Below are 17,702 nucleotides of genomic sequence, written 5' to 3' on the forward strand. Positions count from 1 at the left end.
TCGTCGCTGCTCTCCGCCAAAATATCTTCACTGATGAGGTCATCGTTTTCCCGGAAGTTTATTAGAGGAGGAGCAGTCTGATATTGTATTTCATGAACGTCACCTCCTGTGTATGCACGCATACACCGTTTTTTCTTCGGATCCTCGCTTCGTTTGTCCTTTTCTCAAAAGGTTTTTTTCCAGGTTTCAGCACATTTCAAAGCTATAAGGAATCTACGTGATGGCACATCATGTCGGACACTCACGCGGGAGAGGGTACGTGTCAGTATTTCTCTTTCTTTCTGCCATGATGAACACGGCGTCTACCGTCACCCATTATACTGTTCCTGAAGAAATGGAGGAAGGCTCTGTCGTTGCTAATTTAGCAACAGATCTGGGATTAGACGTGAAGACGCTAACGGGAAGAAAAATGCGCGTCGACGTTGTTGGCAATAAGAAATATCTTGACATCAACAAAGAGACGGGAGAGCTGTTCATTCTGGAGAGAATAGACAGAGAAGTTTTGTGCCCCTTAAAAACTAGTACTTACTGCTTTCTTAAATTAGACGCTACGATTGAAAATCCAATACGTATGTTTAATATCGAGGTCGAAATTATGGATATTAACGACAACGCTCCTCATTTTCGAAGAGGAACGATGCATTTGGACATCTCTGAATCAAGCCCCGTTGGAGAGAGATTCTCATTGAATAATGCTGCAGACCCAGATGTTGGAACAAATTCAGTGAAAGATTACCATCTGAGCTCAAGTGAACATTTCTCCATTGAGATTCAGACCGGAAGAGATGGGTCAAAGTTTGCTGATTTGATTCTGAAAAAAGATTTAGATAGAGAGCTGCAGGCTGTTCATGATCTAATTCTCACTGCTGTGGACGGTGGCGTGCCCACGCGCACAGGTACAGCCAGCATCATTGTTCGCGTGCTTGATGTGAATGACAACGCCCCTTCATTTGACAAAGACAAATACATTGTAGATGTGATGGAAAACTCCCCGATTGGCAGTCTAGTTATAAAACTAAACGCCACTGATTTAGATGAAGGTTCAAATTCTGATATTGTTTATTCATATAGTTTATATACATCCGAGAGAACGCAACAGGTGTTTAACTTGAATCCAGAGAATGGGGAAATCAGAGTGAAGGAGATGATCAATTATGAAGATTTTAAGCTTTATGACATGGAAGTTATTGCCAGCGATAAGGGGCCTAAGTCCTTATCTGGACAATGCAAACTGTCAATTCAGGTGACAGATATGAACGACAATCATCCAGAAATATCCATCAAATCATTTCAAAGTCCAATAAAAGAAAATGAACCGATAGACACCGTGATAGCTGTAGTTAGTGTCAGCGATAAAGACTCAGGTGACAATGGAGTGGTTGACCTTCGTATTCCAGATAATATGCCTTTCAAACTGAGGGAGTCCTCTGATAACTATTATGAATTAGTAGTGTCACAGCCGTTAGACCGAGAGAAGGTTCCAGAATATGACATCACCTTCACTGTGACAGACAGAGGGTCTCCTCCTTTATCTGACAATGAAACTATGACGTTAGAACTGCTGGATGTGAATGACAATGTTCCACAGTTCCCTCAGTCGTTTTATAATATACGTGTAATGGAAAATAACGCACCTGGAGCCTTGCTCAGTTCTCTCACTGCGTTTGACCCTGACCTCCATGAAAACCAGTATCTAGTGTATTTCATCCTGGAGAAGGAGATAGCCAACACCTCCATGTCCATGCTGTTCTCCATCAATCCAGAGAACGGTAATCTTTACGCACTAAAAACCTTTGACTATGAGATCGAGAAGGAGTTTCTCTTCCACATCGAGGCCAGAGACTCTGGCTCTCCTCCACTCAGCAGTAACGTGACGGTCCACATCATCATAGTGGACCAGAATGACAACGCTCCAGTTATTGTCTCTCCGTGGCGCGCGCACGGCTCGGTGGTGGAGGAGAAGATCCCCAGATCCACCGATAAAGGCTCTCTGGTTTCCAAAGTGATCGCCTTGGACACCGACTCGGTGCACAACTCTCGGATTACGTACCAGTTTCTACAAGTGACCGACGCCACCTTGTTCAGTCTGGATCAATACAACGGAGAGATCCGGACTATGAGGATGTTCAGTTACAGAGACCCGCGTCACCAGCGAATGGTTGTTATTGCCAAGGACAACGGGGAGCCCGCTCTCTCCGCTACAGTCACCATCAAGCTGTCCACAGTGGAGACCGCCGTTAAGGCCTACTCTGACATGACGGAGGTGCCTCTAGAATACGACATCTTCTCAGACCTCAACCTGTATTTGGTCATCGGTCTGGGCTCGGTGTCATTCCTCCTGCTGATCACCATTTTGGTCACCATCGTGCTCAAGTGTCAGAAACCCAAGCCCAGCAAAGCAGCTCCTCCCTGCAGGAACAGTGTGATCAGTGAGAGGAACTCCACCATCGCAGACTCCACTCTGGTCTCCAACGATGCCTACTGGTACAGTCTGTTTCTAGCAGAGACCAGGAAAGGGAAGATGGTGGTTAGACAGCCTGTGCCAAAGAACTCCAGATACATCGTGTCCAGTTTACCAAGAGGCACAGTGCTGACAGGCACGAGTGACTCAGCAGCTTCCACTCTGCAGGTACAGATGACAGCTCCCGTTACCGCACTTTAAATAAACCTGTATTCCTTGAATCAGTTTAACTCTGCAACATTTCATTACTTGTCATCTTCTCGCTGAAGTGTCATGACAATGTTTTTCAGTTGCACTAAATAGTGAAGCAAGTAAAAGTGATATCAAAGAAAATATTTATCAAGGCATACATTCATTTTATATTTTGCATTTTCAAACAATGAGAAACTTCATTCTGTATTAATATAATATCAGTATATAATTGTTATTCAAAACAAACCCGAAGAACCGATTAAAAATTAGGTAACAACTTAGATTTATAGAATATATTGCTGGTGTTTGTATTTAACGTTGTGTGGTTGCTTTACAGAGCTGCAGCTGCTAAAAAGGTTTTTCATTCAAACCATGTATTGTGTGATTTCCGTTTGTTTCCTGTGTATCAGTGAAACAACTGTGTCTCAATTATTTTATTCACTGCAAAACAAAGGGCAATCAAGTACATATCTTAAATGAAAATGCTGAATCAAGTGTTTAAAGTAAACCTTTTTTCCCCAGCACCAGTCCCATTTGATTATTTTATGTGAAGTCTGTCTGTCTGTCTGTCTGTCTGTCTGTCTGTCTGTCTGTCTGTCTGTCTGTCTAATACGGTAAGTATGCTGCTGAAGGAACAGACACTGATATAGTTAAATATGAAACTGTGTTTTAACCTACTTTCATAGAACAGATTGTAACTAGCAGCAGTATCTGTTATCAAGGGTCACACTAACCATGCTTAGTCTGTGCAATTCTCAAAGTTAACATTTCATTCATGGTGCCTCGACACCCACTCTGTGATCATAGGATACATACACAAATAACCCTTTCTTGTGCTTGCAATGACCTGACCATTAAATTGCTTGTTCTTTTTCTCCCCACTCTTAAGTACCCTAAATGAGGAAAGTCCACACTGCAGTTGGAGGTATGCAGGAGTCTCACTCCCCCACCCTGGATGCCCTTTTATGAATGATGTTACACAACTTAATGATTTATTTGTTTTTTTGGTCTCAGTGGATCTTTATTTTTTTTGGAATTAGCAAAAAGGTCACTCAGTTTTAATAACATGTGGCTTGTCAAATTTCCTGTTGTAACTTCTTCATGCCTAGATTTTGATACTGTTTTACAGCCTCATCACTAAAGACCACTAAAGTTTGCAAATTATGTAAATATTTCTGTCAGTATTTCATGATTATGTCCCTTTTCAAAGCCTAAACATGCAGTCCTTATGATTTTGATTGACCTCAGGGGACAGAGGCATGGTCATGAACATCGCAATGATACCGAGCCTGACAATCTGTGGTCAGTTTTGCAGACAAACACTGGTGGTCCAGACCGACATATGAAACAGTGTTCCTGTCATTATCTGTGAGAGTCATGCATAGCAAGTCCCTGCACACACCTGTATGCTACCCTCATAGAGTATTAATCTTTCAACACAACATAATAACATTAACATGCTGCTCAGCCTGAATTGTCATTGATCGCATTCATAAAAAATCCTTCACTTAAAATTCCAATGTTGAAATTTGCTGGCTTTGCTTTTTTTCTCAATCTGGCTTTTGCTATTACAGCCTGCTATTACAAGGACATATTGACATGTTGTAAATCAAATCACAATGTTCTCAAAAAAGGTCCTGCATGCTAAGATTAATTAGTGTTCATCCCTGACTGACCTGTCACTATCTTATTTTTGAATGTTTATATGCTGGATTGGACTGTGTTGTTGATGATGCAGTTAGTTATTCTGTAAATCGACTGAGTGTTACTGACTTCACAGAATGACAATTTACTGTCTGTTGTAGTGTGAATTGTGACCTAATTCTTTGTGCAGGAGAAACGCAAAGTGAAACCGGTCACCCAGTTACCTAGCAACCACTCTCCTTCACATACTATTGGAGCATGGTACTCATTGATATATCTGCCACCTCACCACTACATGAGCAAGGATCTGCCCAACCCCTCCACCCACTCTGTCTTCTGCCTGAAGCCCCTGTCTGCGTGACAGACATTGGCTGCATGAGATGTGTCATTTTGTCCGATCACATGGCTGTCAGTGCTGTGGTTTGTTTCCATATATATTTAATTATTTTGTCTCATTGGCAGGTATCCACCACCAGCGGCAGCAGCAGCAGCAGCAGTTCCACATAAGGCCCCCCACCTCCAGCTGTGTACTGCTTTGAATCTTTCACAGAGCCAAGGAGAGACCTCAGCCCGTTGACACCCCACGCATCCATCCTTCTCAGTCTGATCCTTGCTTCTCACATTGTGTAGTTGTAATGCTATAACAACAAATGGACTACGGTGGCTGATTAAGGACCATGCCCTCTCCCCTCTCTTCCTTAAAGCACATGAAAATCCAATCAACAATGCCCATCCGTCCATTCAATATGCACGATAAGACTGCATGGCTTCAAATTAACTCCAAGACCATCATACATAAAATATCCAGAGGAGATACTTGCAAAGGAGCAGACTGTATGACAAATTGCACATGTGGATATTTAAAGAAGCCTCAACAAGGACTATTCGAGTGGACACAGAGATGTTGAAATGCCTTTAAGAGATAGTTTTCCTCTTTAAAAATGAAACACATGTTGATTACATTATTAACCTCTGTGCTTTGTCTTGCCCCATAACAACATTGATGTGTAATATAAAACAGCACAACTAAATGTCTGAAAAGCACCAACCTACGATTTTAAAGTATGAAACAAACGGAAATGAGTATTTTATAGATGTGGTAGCTTTTAGCAGTTTTATGTTTTGTATTTGATGTTGTGCTTTATATGTGAGCGAGGCCAAAATATGAGAGTGCTGAGAGATTGAGTTAAGTTACCCAGTAGATCAAATGAATAAAAGTGAGGCCTTCAGCAATTGTGTATCTGCCTCTCAGTTGTTTTTGCATGGAATAATCAAGTGTTTTGATAGCTTTAGATATTTTATGATATTGAGCAACCCATTTTATGTATTTAGGCCTCCCTATTATGTATTTTGCAAAACAATGATGAGAACACAAATAAGAAGTGAAACAGTATAGCACTTTTCTATGGATCTGGAAAGTTAAGTGTACTCTCATTTACAATGTGCAGAGAGTGCTTTAACCTTCACTTGGACATTACTGGAGAGGAATCGAGAGTGTTTGAGAATGGACCGATTATTATCTACTTCTGACTACTGTATATACATCACAAGCATGACCATGTACTTTCACTTTTTATTTTCAAAGCCAAACTCTGGATGTTCCTCCATATCAATGTATTATGAGATTGTGTAACAACATGGAAACTCAATTAATGACTTAGTGTTTACTTTATAATACTGAATACTGGTTTCATCCAATGAAAGCTGTGCTCATGTGTATTACTGCCGTAATGTATCTGCATATAAAACATATAAATATGGATACAGATATGACTGATATACAGTATATACAGTATATACATCATACATGTGTATCAAATATGCCTTTATTTCTCAATGTCAATACTGAACAGAAAAATATAGGAACACCATCAGTGAGCCATCTAGTATGTGTAACACTTCAATGATCAGACACTATGAAGTAGCGCTCACATTGCATTACTTGTATAACGTTGTAATCTTTTACAGTCCAACATCTACATAAAGTGCTTTTGTACAGTGTTACTTTTATGGTGCAATATGTAGTATGGTGTAATATGTGAGCTTGTTGTATGCTGCGGTCTGTATGATCTATTAACCACAAAGACAAAATAGAACATTAAACGTATGCTGAACTTGTGAATCTCTTGAGTTTTGCATCAAAAGGTACTGTTGTATTATTGTAAAAATACTTTTAATTCCAGTTTAGACAGCAGGTCATCCTTCAATGAACTGCATGTGTGATGACAATAAGTGAAAGGCTTTCCTCAATCATAATGCCTGTTCCACTGTTGTCAGCTTAACTAACTTACTTAGTAACACGCTAATTTCTAAGATGATTATCTTAGAAAATAGCTCAATGTTTTAGCTCTACCAGTTCCACTCTATCAGTATGATTGTCCTGTCACTTGAATGCATACATTGCAAAACAGTTCAGGGATATAGGAATTTTCGCTGATTCAGAGAGCAAAAATCATCTGCCTCACAGTCAATGAAGTGACAGCGATAATGTAAACTTGTCATTCAGCCAAACAGACACATGTTAGCTTGTGTCAAATATTAAAATCACCTCAAACAATATCTGTTTTTTTTTATAGTGAAGGACACATTGTTGTATGGGTTCTAGCAGGTTTTAGCAGGCAATGTTCACTTTCTAATGTGCTCCTCTATTATCAGAGAATGTGACACACTTCATATGGAGTATTAAGTCAACGCTAAATACAGTATGTCTTCTGGAATGTGACAAAAAATATTCTGTTGAATATTTTTTTACTCACTTTGTGAGTGAAACCTATTAACTGTGTTTCAAAGAGACAATTATAGTCACCACACAGACTGAAGTCACAGTATTCTGTTCAGGTATTTTCAAAAGCTCACTGTTCCGTAACCCACAACATTACTATGAAAGGGTTTTAGATTTTTGCTGAGAGCAGCAAACACTATAATTATTCCAGAAAGTAGACCTTCTTCATGGATACTCTGGCTTTTATTTGTATCTCGTTATTTCTCTTTGATACTGAAACAGTGTTAATATGGCAACAAAACCGGAGTGAGTGTGTGTGTGTGTGTGTGTGTGTGTGTGTGTGTGTGTGTGTGTGTGTGTGTGTCTATGACTGATTTAAAGTGCAGGATGATAATGAACAAAGATCTCCAAGACAAATGTAATAAAGAATTTGAAATGATCAGGTTTTTATTCGACTCTAACTACTTTAGCACAACAATCCATTGGCTTTACTCTAAGTTGTATTGACGTGTATGAAAAATAAAAGGGCTACTATACAAAGGCTGAACATTCTGTTTGTGCTTCCACCTAACGGTCGAAGGACAACACTGTCCAAATGCATGAGCATTGTGCCTTTGCAGTAGCATTGCAGTTAATGCACAAGTGTGCCATGCTTTAACTTTAAAACCTGCACGCTTTACTTACAGAGAAATTCTAAAATCAATAGCAAAATATGCATCAATTCAGTCCATTGATGCAGTGTGAGAAATCTTCACCCTGCATTCAAATGATCATAACAGTAGTCACAAACACTTTCTCCATTTATCACGTTTTGCTCTACTCGGCCTCCTCAACAGAGACCTTTGTTGGAAACACTGAGCTCACCTTAATAAAACAACACTTAGTATGACACCAGATAAGCAGCATGCTTGGCATGCATGTCTTTCAACATCAAACAAACATTTGCCCTTTTCTCAGTCACCTGGTGTACCGGGGAGAATTGTTATAACATTTTCAAAATCTAATAATGTGACACAGTGATGATTTGAATACTCTGCCTACTTGAAAGCTTTAAACTGTTAAAAATAGCCTTTTCATGCTATGGAGTCCTTTTAAGCAGGCAGCAAGAAAACATCATTTTAGCATTTCAAGACCTCTTCATCTCCTATAAAATCTCCAGTTTTAATAATCCAGGAGCCCACACTCTCTTTCCACGACAGCTTCACTTACTGTGAAAGGCATTTCAGTTATTAGGTATTCCTTTTCTATATACACCATTGTATACACCATGCACACCATTTGTGCGTCAAAACAGGCAATTGAGGAAGTCCATGACGATGCCTCTCACGCTCCATCTAAGTGCCCTCTCTGGACTGTCTGCACTCATCACAGTCAGCACATCTGTGACCACAGTCAGCACATCTGTGACCACAGTCAGCACATCTGTGAGGACATCATGGCCATCTTTATTCTAAAGAGAAACACAATACTAAAACTCAACTGACACTCTATAGTCTAATAAATAGTGCTAAAGGCCACACGTTGTGTCTAGGTGCATATATCACAATTTAATACAAATAATCATAAACTGGTTTGGTTCAATGTTTAGAGACAATGTTTCTAGGATTTTTTAATTTAGTGTTTTTACAAAAGGGTGTGAGTGGTCTCTCTCGCCTTTGCCTGTGCACACATTACATCATATCCCCAGAGAGATGAGCTCATGTGTGAACGAGGCAGCATGACATTTAGGCTCACAGGATGAGTTATTTTGACTGACTGATCGCCTATACCCTTACATGTTAGTAGCACCTATGAGGTGTGTGTGTAGTTGTAATGATGTTACAATAAAATGATTTATATCGGGTCTCGTTTAGATTATTTTATTTGCTTGGAGCAAAGTGACAGCTTGAGATCAGAAACATTTTCTTTCTCATCGCCTCTTGAGCCCGAGTGGAGACGCTCACATTGCCTGCTGTCTGTTGTTGGAGTCCACTGGCAGAGAACACTGATATAGCACAAGGATGCACCAATGAGAAACAAAGCAATAGAACAACCACCAGCCGGCACTAGTAGGCCATCACATGTGCATCAGCCCCAATGGGTTTTGTGTATAGTATAAAACTGGAGTCTTATTTGCTATACATACTGTTGTGTTATACTGAAGAAATACACTTGATTTTAAGAGTTATATTTTACATGTTTCTTTAATAAATATTGTTTTGGTTGTTTTCCTCTGATACATTTATAAAATGTACACAATTATTCTTTGATTCTTTTTGATTAAAGCATAAGGAAGATTTTAAGAGGAATATGTGTCGTATTTGTTGTGGAGAATGAACCGCATCAGGGCATGTGGAAACGGCTGACTTTCTTTGTCTGCAGCATTCACAGCTCCTGCATCCCTCCCCCTCTGGCTCCTTCCTTGCTGCTCTGCTTTCAGCACCAGAGACCAGCCCATTAGAGCCGCGTTGCCATGACAACGTGCTGTCTGCTCGCTGGAGGTCGCAACGTGCTCTGAAGCCGCATGTTCATTAAATATCCTGACACCACACCCCGCTCGCCTTCACTTCACAGGAGCACCCGCTTCGTGCGGACATCAGATGAACATTCTCTGTTGAAGATCATCGCTAAACTAACTTGCGTAGTAACATGAATGAGGTGTTTTAAATAATTGTAACCTTATCGCAGCACCAGGGAGATGATGATGAAATGTGAGGAGGTGTTGCACAATGCGGCAGCGCTCGTGCATAGTTCCAGAACCAATACGTTGCCAAGAATGTGGGAGAGGCGCGGAGCTTATTATTATTATTATTATTATTATTATTATTATTATTATTATTATTATTATTATTATTATTATTATTATTATTGACTTAATTGATTAAGTTGTTTCCTTGCTGCTGTTAGTGTGCTTGTTTGGAATCATCTGTCACGGCGTAGTCTGCATAATCCCATGCACTGCAGCAGCATGGCGCGCAGTGACACATGATCCAATCAGAGCAGACATACGAGTGGGCTCGTCATAGCTGCATGTGCAGGTTCATTCCATGAGATGTCACTGCCCACCTCTTCAATATGACTGCGATTGTGGGAGTGTGATACAGACCATAAGCAGAGAAAATTGTGAAGGTCAGCTGCTTTGGCTGCATCAGCTCACAATAGAATATTTGCTATATTTTGGCTTCATCATTTTGGAATAAAACAATTCTTTAAAAATATATTTCCCGGACAAACGTAAATATGCCATTAATCTAGAAATATATATATATATATATATATATATATATATATATATATATATATATATATATATATATATATATATATATATATATTCATTTATATATTTTAGTTGTTTGTACTTGTGCAGTTATAGTGTAATACGTCTGGTGGGAACAATACACACACACACACACACACACACACACACACACACACACACACACACACACACACACACACACACACACACACACACACACACACACACAGCATACCGTCCTGCAACGTCAGTCAGACCGTTGCCCTTTTTTGAGAATAAGTCACGGTGCTCAGGTGACTTGTTAAGGTGATGTCATGTCAAGACTCAATTTCAGGCATGTGATTTGAGGATTAGACGACTTCACATTAGACTGTTAAAAAAAAGCTAATTCTATCTTCCGCATTTTTCTTTTGTTTTCTTTTTTCACAAGCATAAACACAACCGTTTCTCATTTCTCATATGTCCAATTTTGGCAAAAGTGATTTCAAGATGACGTGTTGTGGGAAACGAATTAAACTAAACACAGTGTAGGTTGAAATAGGTTATTTCAGACATGTTGGAAAAAAAAACAATAATTGCTCTGAGTTTGGTTATGCTCCTTCCCTGCTCAATAAGTGTATTAAAAGATGCCAGCAGTTAACACTAATGATAATGCTAATGCGATGTCCAGATCTAATACATTATGCACTAATAATACCTTGTGTTTTTTTCAACACACAGACATGTTAAAACAACAACTTGCCCATAACTGATGTGATTACAACTTCGACTGCCCTCGGAGCGTTTACTGCCTGAATGCAGACGTGTGGCAGTATGTCAGTAAAATAGGTTACATATGGAGGAAAACGTAATATCGTCACCGCACCATCCTAACAGTGACAATGGGTGGTGCTGTTACACTATATATCTGCATGGTGGTTTTGTGCGTGTGTGACGAGGTATAATTGCAAACGCGCATTCACTGACGACCCAAAGAGACGGATTTAGAGACTGCACTAAACATTTTTCATTTTTTTGTCAGAATGGAGGTAGAAGCAAACCTTTATCGTTAACTATCAGTAAGAGGAATCTGAAAACTTCCTTAACAATTTTGTTAACGGATTGAAGACCGTTGTTTTTCCTAAAAATGGCGATAACGAGCATCAAAGAACAATGGCTGGATATGTGGATTTATTTTTCCCTGACCCTGCTGATTGTGACTAACTTGGAAGGAATATCTGCTCAAATACGCTATTCCATTCAGGAAGAACTGAAATTAGGTACGTCAGTTGGAAATGTGGCGAAGGACCTTGGATTAGATATTGGAAGACTGACGGATAGGAATCTTCGTATTGTGTCAGGAACAAAGCTGGATCTATTTAAGGTAAATCCGAGAGATGGGGTGTTGTTAGTGAACCAGAGAATAAACAGAGAGGACCTGTGTGCAAAAACGGCTCCATGCATCACAAATTTGAAAGTAGTTGTAGAAAATCCCCTCGAAATGCACCAAATAACTGTTGAAATAATTGATGTAAACGACAATTCGCCGAAATTTCCTGAAGAAAACTACACATTAGAGGTCCTGGAGTCCGCCATAGTCGGATCTCGATTTCAATTGGAAGGAGCACACGACATGGATGTTGGTTTGAATTCGTTACAGTCATACAAGCTCAACAACCACAATCAGTATTTTCGTCTGGAAACGGAAGAATTTGGGGAGGATGGAAAGGTTCCGTTCCTAATCTTACAGCGACCTCTGGATCGAGAACACTCCGCTCAACACTGGTTACTCTTAACAGCTAGTGATGGTGGTAAACCACCAAAATCTGGTACTTTAAATATCACTGTTATTGTGTCTGATGTAAATGACAACTCACCAGTGTGTAGTAAACAGAAATACACCGTAACGATAAAGGAAAACGCACCTGCCGGAACATTTCTGCTGACGGTAAATGCATCAGACTCGGATCAAGGAGTGAACGGCGAGATCGAATATTCTTTAAGGAATAAATTTAGAGGAATCTCATCTGAACCGTTTGATTTGAATAGTAAAACTGGCAAACTAACGGTGAAGGGAGGTCTTGATTACGAGGCAAAGCAAGTCTATGAGATTAAGGTGCTGGCTGCGGACAAAGGTGTAGTGTCTCTCTCCACACACTGCAACGTGGTTGTTAGAGTGGAAGACGTGAACGACAATCAACCCGAAATAGACATCACATCCCTTTCAAGTCGCATTCCAGAGGATGCACCTCCTGGCACGGTGGTGGCATTGATGGAAGTCACGGACCTTGACTCGGGTGTGAACGGACAGGTTGTCTGCAGTGTGCCCAGTCATTTACCTTTCGACTTAAAGCCGTCCCCCGATGGACAGTCATATTCGTTGGTCACCAAGGAAAACCTAGATAAGGAGACAATAAATATGTATGATATCACAATAACAGCTAAGGATTTAGGAAATCCATCCCTGTCATCAACGAAGGTTATACAGGTAGATGTGCTAGACGTCAATGATAATAGTCCTTTGTTCACTGAAAGTCCATATCATTTTTATGTGCCTGAAAATAACAAGGCTGGGATGTCCGTATTTTCTGTGAAAGCAGAAGATGCGGATGGAGGCGAAAACGCTGCAATCACATATTCACTCGACCGCAAGAGTTCAGGGCCCACTATAACTTCCTTCCTAAATATAAATGAAGCCAATGGCACTATTTCCGCTCTAAAAAGTTTTGACTTTGAAACCATGAAAACGTTCCAGTTCCAAGTTGTCGCCACAGATTCTGGAACTCCGTCACTGAGCAGCAACGTCACAGTGAACGTGTTCATTCTGGATCAGAACGACAACGCTCCAGTCATCCTGTATCCAGTCAGCTCTAACGGTTCTGCTGAAGGTGTGGAGGAGATTCCCCGCAATGTGAACGCAGGACACTTGGTGACTAAAGTCAGAGCCTATGACGCTGATATAGGATATAACGGCTGGCTGCTGTTTTCACTGCAGGAACTTACTGACCACAGTCTCTTTGGGTTGGACCGCTATACAGGACAGATCAGAACACTTCGCTCATTCACAGAGACAGACGAGGCTCAGCATAAACTGGTCATACTGGTGAAAGACAATGGGAACGTGTCACTCTCAGCAACAGCTACTGTGGTTGTCAAAGTCGTGGAGCCCAAAGAGGCTTTTGCTGCCTCTGATGTTAAAAGTGCAACAATGGATGAGGAGGAGAATAACGTGACTTTCTACCTGATGATAACGTTGGGCTCAGTTTCAACTCTTTTTCTCATCAGTATCATCGTTCTGATTGCAATGCAGTGTTCGAAATCCACAGACTATACTTCTAAATATCTACAAGAGCCTAATTATGACGGGACACTGTGTCACAGCATCCAGTACAGATCTGGAGAGAAACGCTACATGCTAGTTGGACCCAGAATGAGTATAGGATCTACTATAGCCCCGGGAAGCCACGCGAACACACTCATGCTTCCTGACAGAAGGACAGCTGGAGAGGTAAGATATTGTTTTATTTTATATCATGCCTTTGCACAACATATATTTAAATGTAGTCAATACACAGAAAGAGGTATACACGGGTTTTGTTTGTCGTTCTCTCTGATGTGACATTGTGCTTTCCGTGGTCCTGAAATTTTGTTTTCTCGAGTGGGGGATTTTTTTCTTCGGATAAATTGAATTAATGATTTGCAAACATGCAATTAATCACTCGGTCTTTTGTTCTGAATGAACATTGTATTCCACATGAAGTTACAACATATGTATCATGTTCGAACAAACAACAATTGTGAAGTCAATCAGGCGTGTTGCAGTTTTTTAAATAAAGAATAATGTAGTGAAGCAAAACATTTTTGGATTTCGTGGTATTGTTGCCCACTGGTCACATGGTGTCAGTGTGACTTATATAATGAATGTGCTGCTTATTCTGTACAAGCCCTGCCCATCTCTGGTTCAACTTTCATAGGAGGTACGCTGACGGACTACACATCATGCTGTATAAGGCAACATGAACAGCGGTTAATATGTATGTTTAAAAGCTTACATTTAATAATACTGAAATGGATCTTATCAAACTGGTTAGATGAGCAATCGGTGCTCTGAATTTTGCTAAAAGAAAGCCTTCATTTGTTTTGCTTCACAATGGGAGAACGAGGACAAAGACGTCGAGTGAGCTGCTGGTGGCTTACCGGGATTTTCTTGCTGTGCTGTGGGGAACGGATTTTGGCTCAGCTTCGGTACTCTGTTCCAGAGGAAGTACAGGTGGGATCCCCGGTCGGAAATGTTGCAAAGGATTTAGGGCTTGACATCAGCACTTTGACGGACAGGCGGTTTCGTATTGTTTCGGGGCCCAACTACGCTCTGTTCCAGTTAAACCAAAACAATGGAGTGTTGTACATTGGACATATCGTGGACCGTGAAGAGCTCTGTGATGGAATCAAGGTCTGTTTGATAAACCTGAAAATTGTTGTCGAAAGCCCACTGGAAATACATCACGTTGGCGTTGAAATCTTGGATGTTAATGACCATTCGCCGATTTTTCCAGAAAGCGAGCAGCAACTGCAAATAGCAGAGCATACTCCTCCAGGTACTCGTTTCCAAATGCATGCTGCAAGAGACCCGGATGTCGGTCTACAGTCAGTCCGATTATATAAATTGAGCCCAAATAATTTCTTCGATACTGAAATCAGAGACAGTGAGGAGGACAAGATACCATTTCTAGTGCTGAAAAAGCCCTTAGATAGGGAGCAACAGTCAGAACACCATTTAGTGTTAACAGCTCTAGATGGAGGAAGTCCGTCGAAATCTGGGAGCCTTAATTTGACTATAACTGTGCTGGATGCAAATGATAACCGCCCTGTGTTCAGCAAAGATATATATACTGTATCATTAGATGAAAGTGCCCCGATAGGGACTCTTGTAATACAAATAAACGCTACAGATTTAGATGAAGGGTCGAACAGTGAAATTGAATACACGTTTGGAAAAACCCAGAAGAGAAAAGTGCATGATACTTTTGAATTAGACAGCGTGACTGGTGAGATTCGAATGAAAGGAAACGTGGACTTTGAGGAAACGGAGATTTATAGACTGGATCTACAGGCATCAGATAAAGGCCAGCCACCTTGGACGGCTGAAAGCAGAGTTGTGATAAAAATAAAAGACGTGAATGACAACCAGCCGGACATTGAGGTAACATCATTGTCCAACGTAGTAGCAGAAGATTCAAAGCCTGGCACAGTCATATCACTCATTAGTGTTACAGACAAAGACTCTGGCTTAAATGGGAAAGTAATTTGTAAAATCTTGGGTAATGTTCCGTTTGATTTAACACCATCCATTGAGGAAAACATGTACTCTCTTGTCACAAAGGGGCGTTTAGACAGAGAAACTATTTCCCATTATGATATCACAATAACAGCTACTGACTGTGGTGACCCTCCACTTTCAACTATAAAATATTTGAGCGTTCAGGTGGCAGATGTAAATGACAACAGGCCACTTTTCAGTCAGAATCCATTTGAACTTTATTTGGTAGAAAACAATGTCCCCGGGGGATCAATATTTTCTGTAAGCGCTGCTGACAGTGATCTGAATGAAAATGCAGCAATAGCATATAACATGGTTAGAGGTAATGGGCTGCATCGTGATATTACATCTTTTCTGAATGTAAATACCGAAAACGGACAAATATCAGCGCTAAAAAGTTTTGACTTTGAAACTCTGAAAACGTTCCAGTTCCAAGTTGTCGCCACAGATTCTGGAACTCCGTCACTGAGCAGCAACGTCACAGTGAACGTGTTCATTCTGGATCAGAACGACAACGCTCCAGTCATCCTGTATCCAGTCAGCTCTAACGGTTCTGCTGAAGGTGTGGAGGAGATTCCCCGCAATGTGAACGCAGGACACTTGGTGACTAAAGTCAGAGCCTATGACGCTGATATAGGATATAACGGCTGGCTGCTGTTTTCACTGCAGGAACTTACTGACCACAGTCTCTTTGGGTTGGACCGCTATACAGGACAGATCAGAACACTTCGCTCATTCACAGAGACAGACGAGGCTCAGCATAAACTGGTCATACTGGTGAAAGACAATGGGAACGTGTCACTCTCAGCAACAGCTACTGTGGTTGTCAAAGTCGTGGAGCCCAAAGAGGCTTTTGCTGCCTCTGATGTTAAAAGTGCAGCAATGGATGAGGAGGAGAATAACGTGACTTTCTACCTGATGATAACTTTGGGCTCAGTTTCAACTCTTTTTCTCATCAGTATCATCGTGCTGATTGCAATGCAGTGCTCGAAATCCACAGACTATACTTCTAAATATCTACAAGAGCCCAATTATGACGGGACCCTGTGTCACAGCATCCAGTACAGATCTGGAGAGAAACGCTACATGCTAGTTGGACCCAGAATGAGTATAGGATCTACTATAGCCCCGGGAAGCCACGCGAACACACTCATGCTCCCTGACAGGAGGACAGCTGGAGAGGTAAGATCTTATAAGCTTCACCCACAAATACATCTCCGTCCATGGTTCTGAAACGCTTTTCTTTCATCGAGTAATGGATACTTACTAAAACAAATCTAGAACGCATTGCTCTGTTTAATAACACTTGGCCGACTTGTTTTTGACAGTTGCGTCTCTCAACAGCACGTGACATTCTCACAAGTATAATATTGAGAGGCATGCATTTTGGCGGGTGTTCTGTTTTCAGTTTGTATAGACTCTGTTTGAATACTGAGCGACACATGACTGAATGTATGGAAAATACACTACACAGCATCATATTCCTGCATTATCTTGGTTATTTGTTTGCAAACATACTGATGTAGAGCAACACGATCATCTTAGAAGCGACTGCTAGTCGAGTCCGTCCTCCTTCAATCAAAATGGCTCTGATAGACCATTTTGGGGGAACACACTTAACCCCAAATAGCTCGTAGGCTGCTTCTGCTTTGAGTGAATGTTATAGTCCTGATGGGCAGGCGGCACGTGTACAATCGCTTTGAGTGGTCAAGAAACAAAAACAGTGATGTATGCTTGTATGAGTCCATTTGCCATATTCACCAACACTGTGTTCGTTACGAAGAGCTTGAGCGGATACAACTATTGCTTTAAAACAAGTGATATACGTTAATGAAGAGAAAAAGTGAGACAGAGAGAGCAACACACACTAAATGTAAAACTCGTGTTTTTTCATCATATATAATCGGTCCATCTATATTATATTGTTGCACAAATATAATATTGCAAACAAAATCAAAAGTTACCCACTATAAATTAAATTCTTGAAATAGTCTATATCGTTCATTTTATGACCTCCGGGTGTCACTGTAACATTGGGAAATTATTGAAGACGTTGTACCTCCCCTGAACAATCTTTTGTCTGTCATTTATAGAAGGGCAGGATATTTGAATATAGCACGCCCGCCGATGAATTCACGTTATAGAT

The 17,702-nt window shown here is 40.7% G+C and overlaps 3 protein-coding genes across 4 annotated transcripts; all 3 read left to right on the plus strand.

The window, feature by feature from the left end:
* The first annotated feature begins 213 nt into the window (after window positions 1-213).
* LOC137791710 (protocadherin alpha-C2-like) lies at window positions 214-6,419 on the plus strand. 2 transcript variants are annotated; one of them, XM_068586854.1, is made up of 3 exons: window positions 214-2,629; window positions 3,543-3,578; window positions 4,760-6,419. In XM_068586854.1, the coding sequence occupies exons 1-2, from the start codon at window positions 221-223 to the stop codon at window positions 3,552-3,554; spliced, it is 2,421 nt and encodes an 806-aa protein (XP_068442955.1). In that variant the 5' UTR covers window positions 214-220; the 3' UTR covers window positions 3,555-3,578; window positions 4,760-6,419. The 2 variants fall into 2 exon arrangements, with proteins under 2 accessions (XP_068442955.1, XP_068442947.1); XM_068586846.1 differs by lacking the exon at window positions 3,543-3,578.
* Window positions 6,420-11,237: 4,818 nt separating this feature from the next.
* On the plus strand, window positions 11,238-14,225 carry LOC137794389 (protocadherin gamma-A11-like). The gene is made up of 2 exons (XM_068591111.1): window positions 11,238-13,747; window positions 14,214-14,225. Exons 1-2 carry the CDS (start codon window positions 11,387-11,389, stop codon window positions 14,223-14,225), a joined length of 2,373 nt encoding a protein of 790 aa, XP_068447212.1. The 5' UTR covers window positions 11,238-11,386.
* A 37-nt stretch (window positions 14,226-14,262) lies between these two features.
* Window positions 14,263-17,700, plus strand: LOC137794400 (protocadherin alpha-3-like). The gene is made up of 2 exons (XM_068591122.1): window positions 14,263-16,738; window positions 17,650-17,700. Exons 1-2 carry the CDS (start codon window positions 14,390-14,392, stop codon window positions 17,698-17,700), a joined length of 2,400 nt encoding a protein of 799 aa, XP_068447223.1. The 5' UTR covers window positions 14,263-14,389.
* The last annotated feature ends 2 nt before the right edge of the window (window positions 17,701-17,702 follow it).

The sequence above is a fragment of the Clinocottus analis genome, unplaced genomic scaffold (genome assembly GCF_023055335.1).
Source record: "Clinocottus analis isolate CAN_PGR_092001 unplaced genomic scaffold, fCliAna1.0.p SCAF_10, whole genome shotgun sequence".
NCBI classification, from domain to species: domain Eukaryota; kingdom Metazoa; phylum Chordata; class Actinopteri; order Perciformes; family Cottidae; genus Clinocottus; species Clinocottus analis.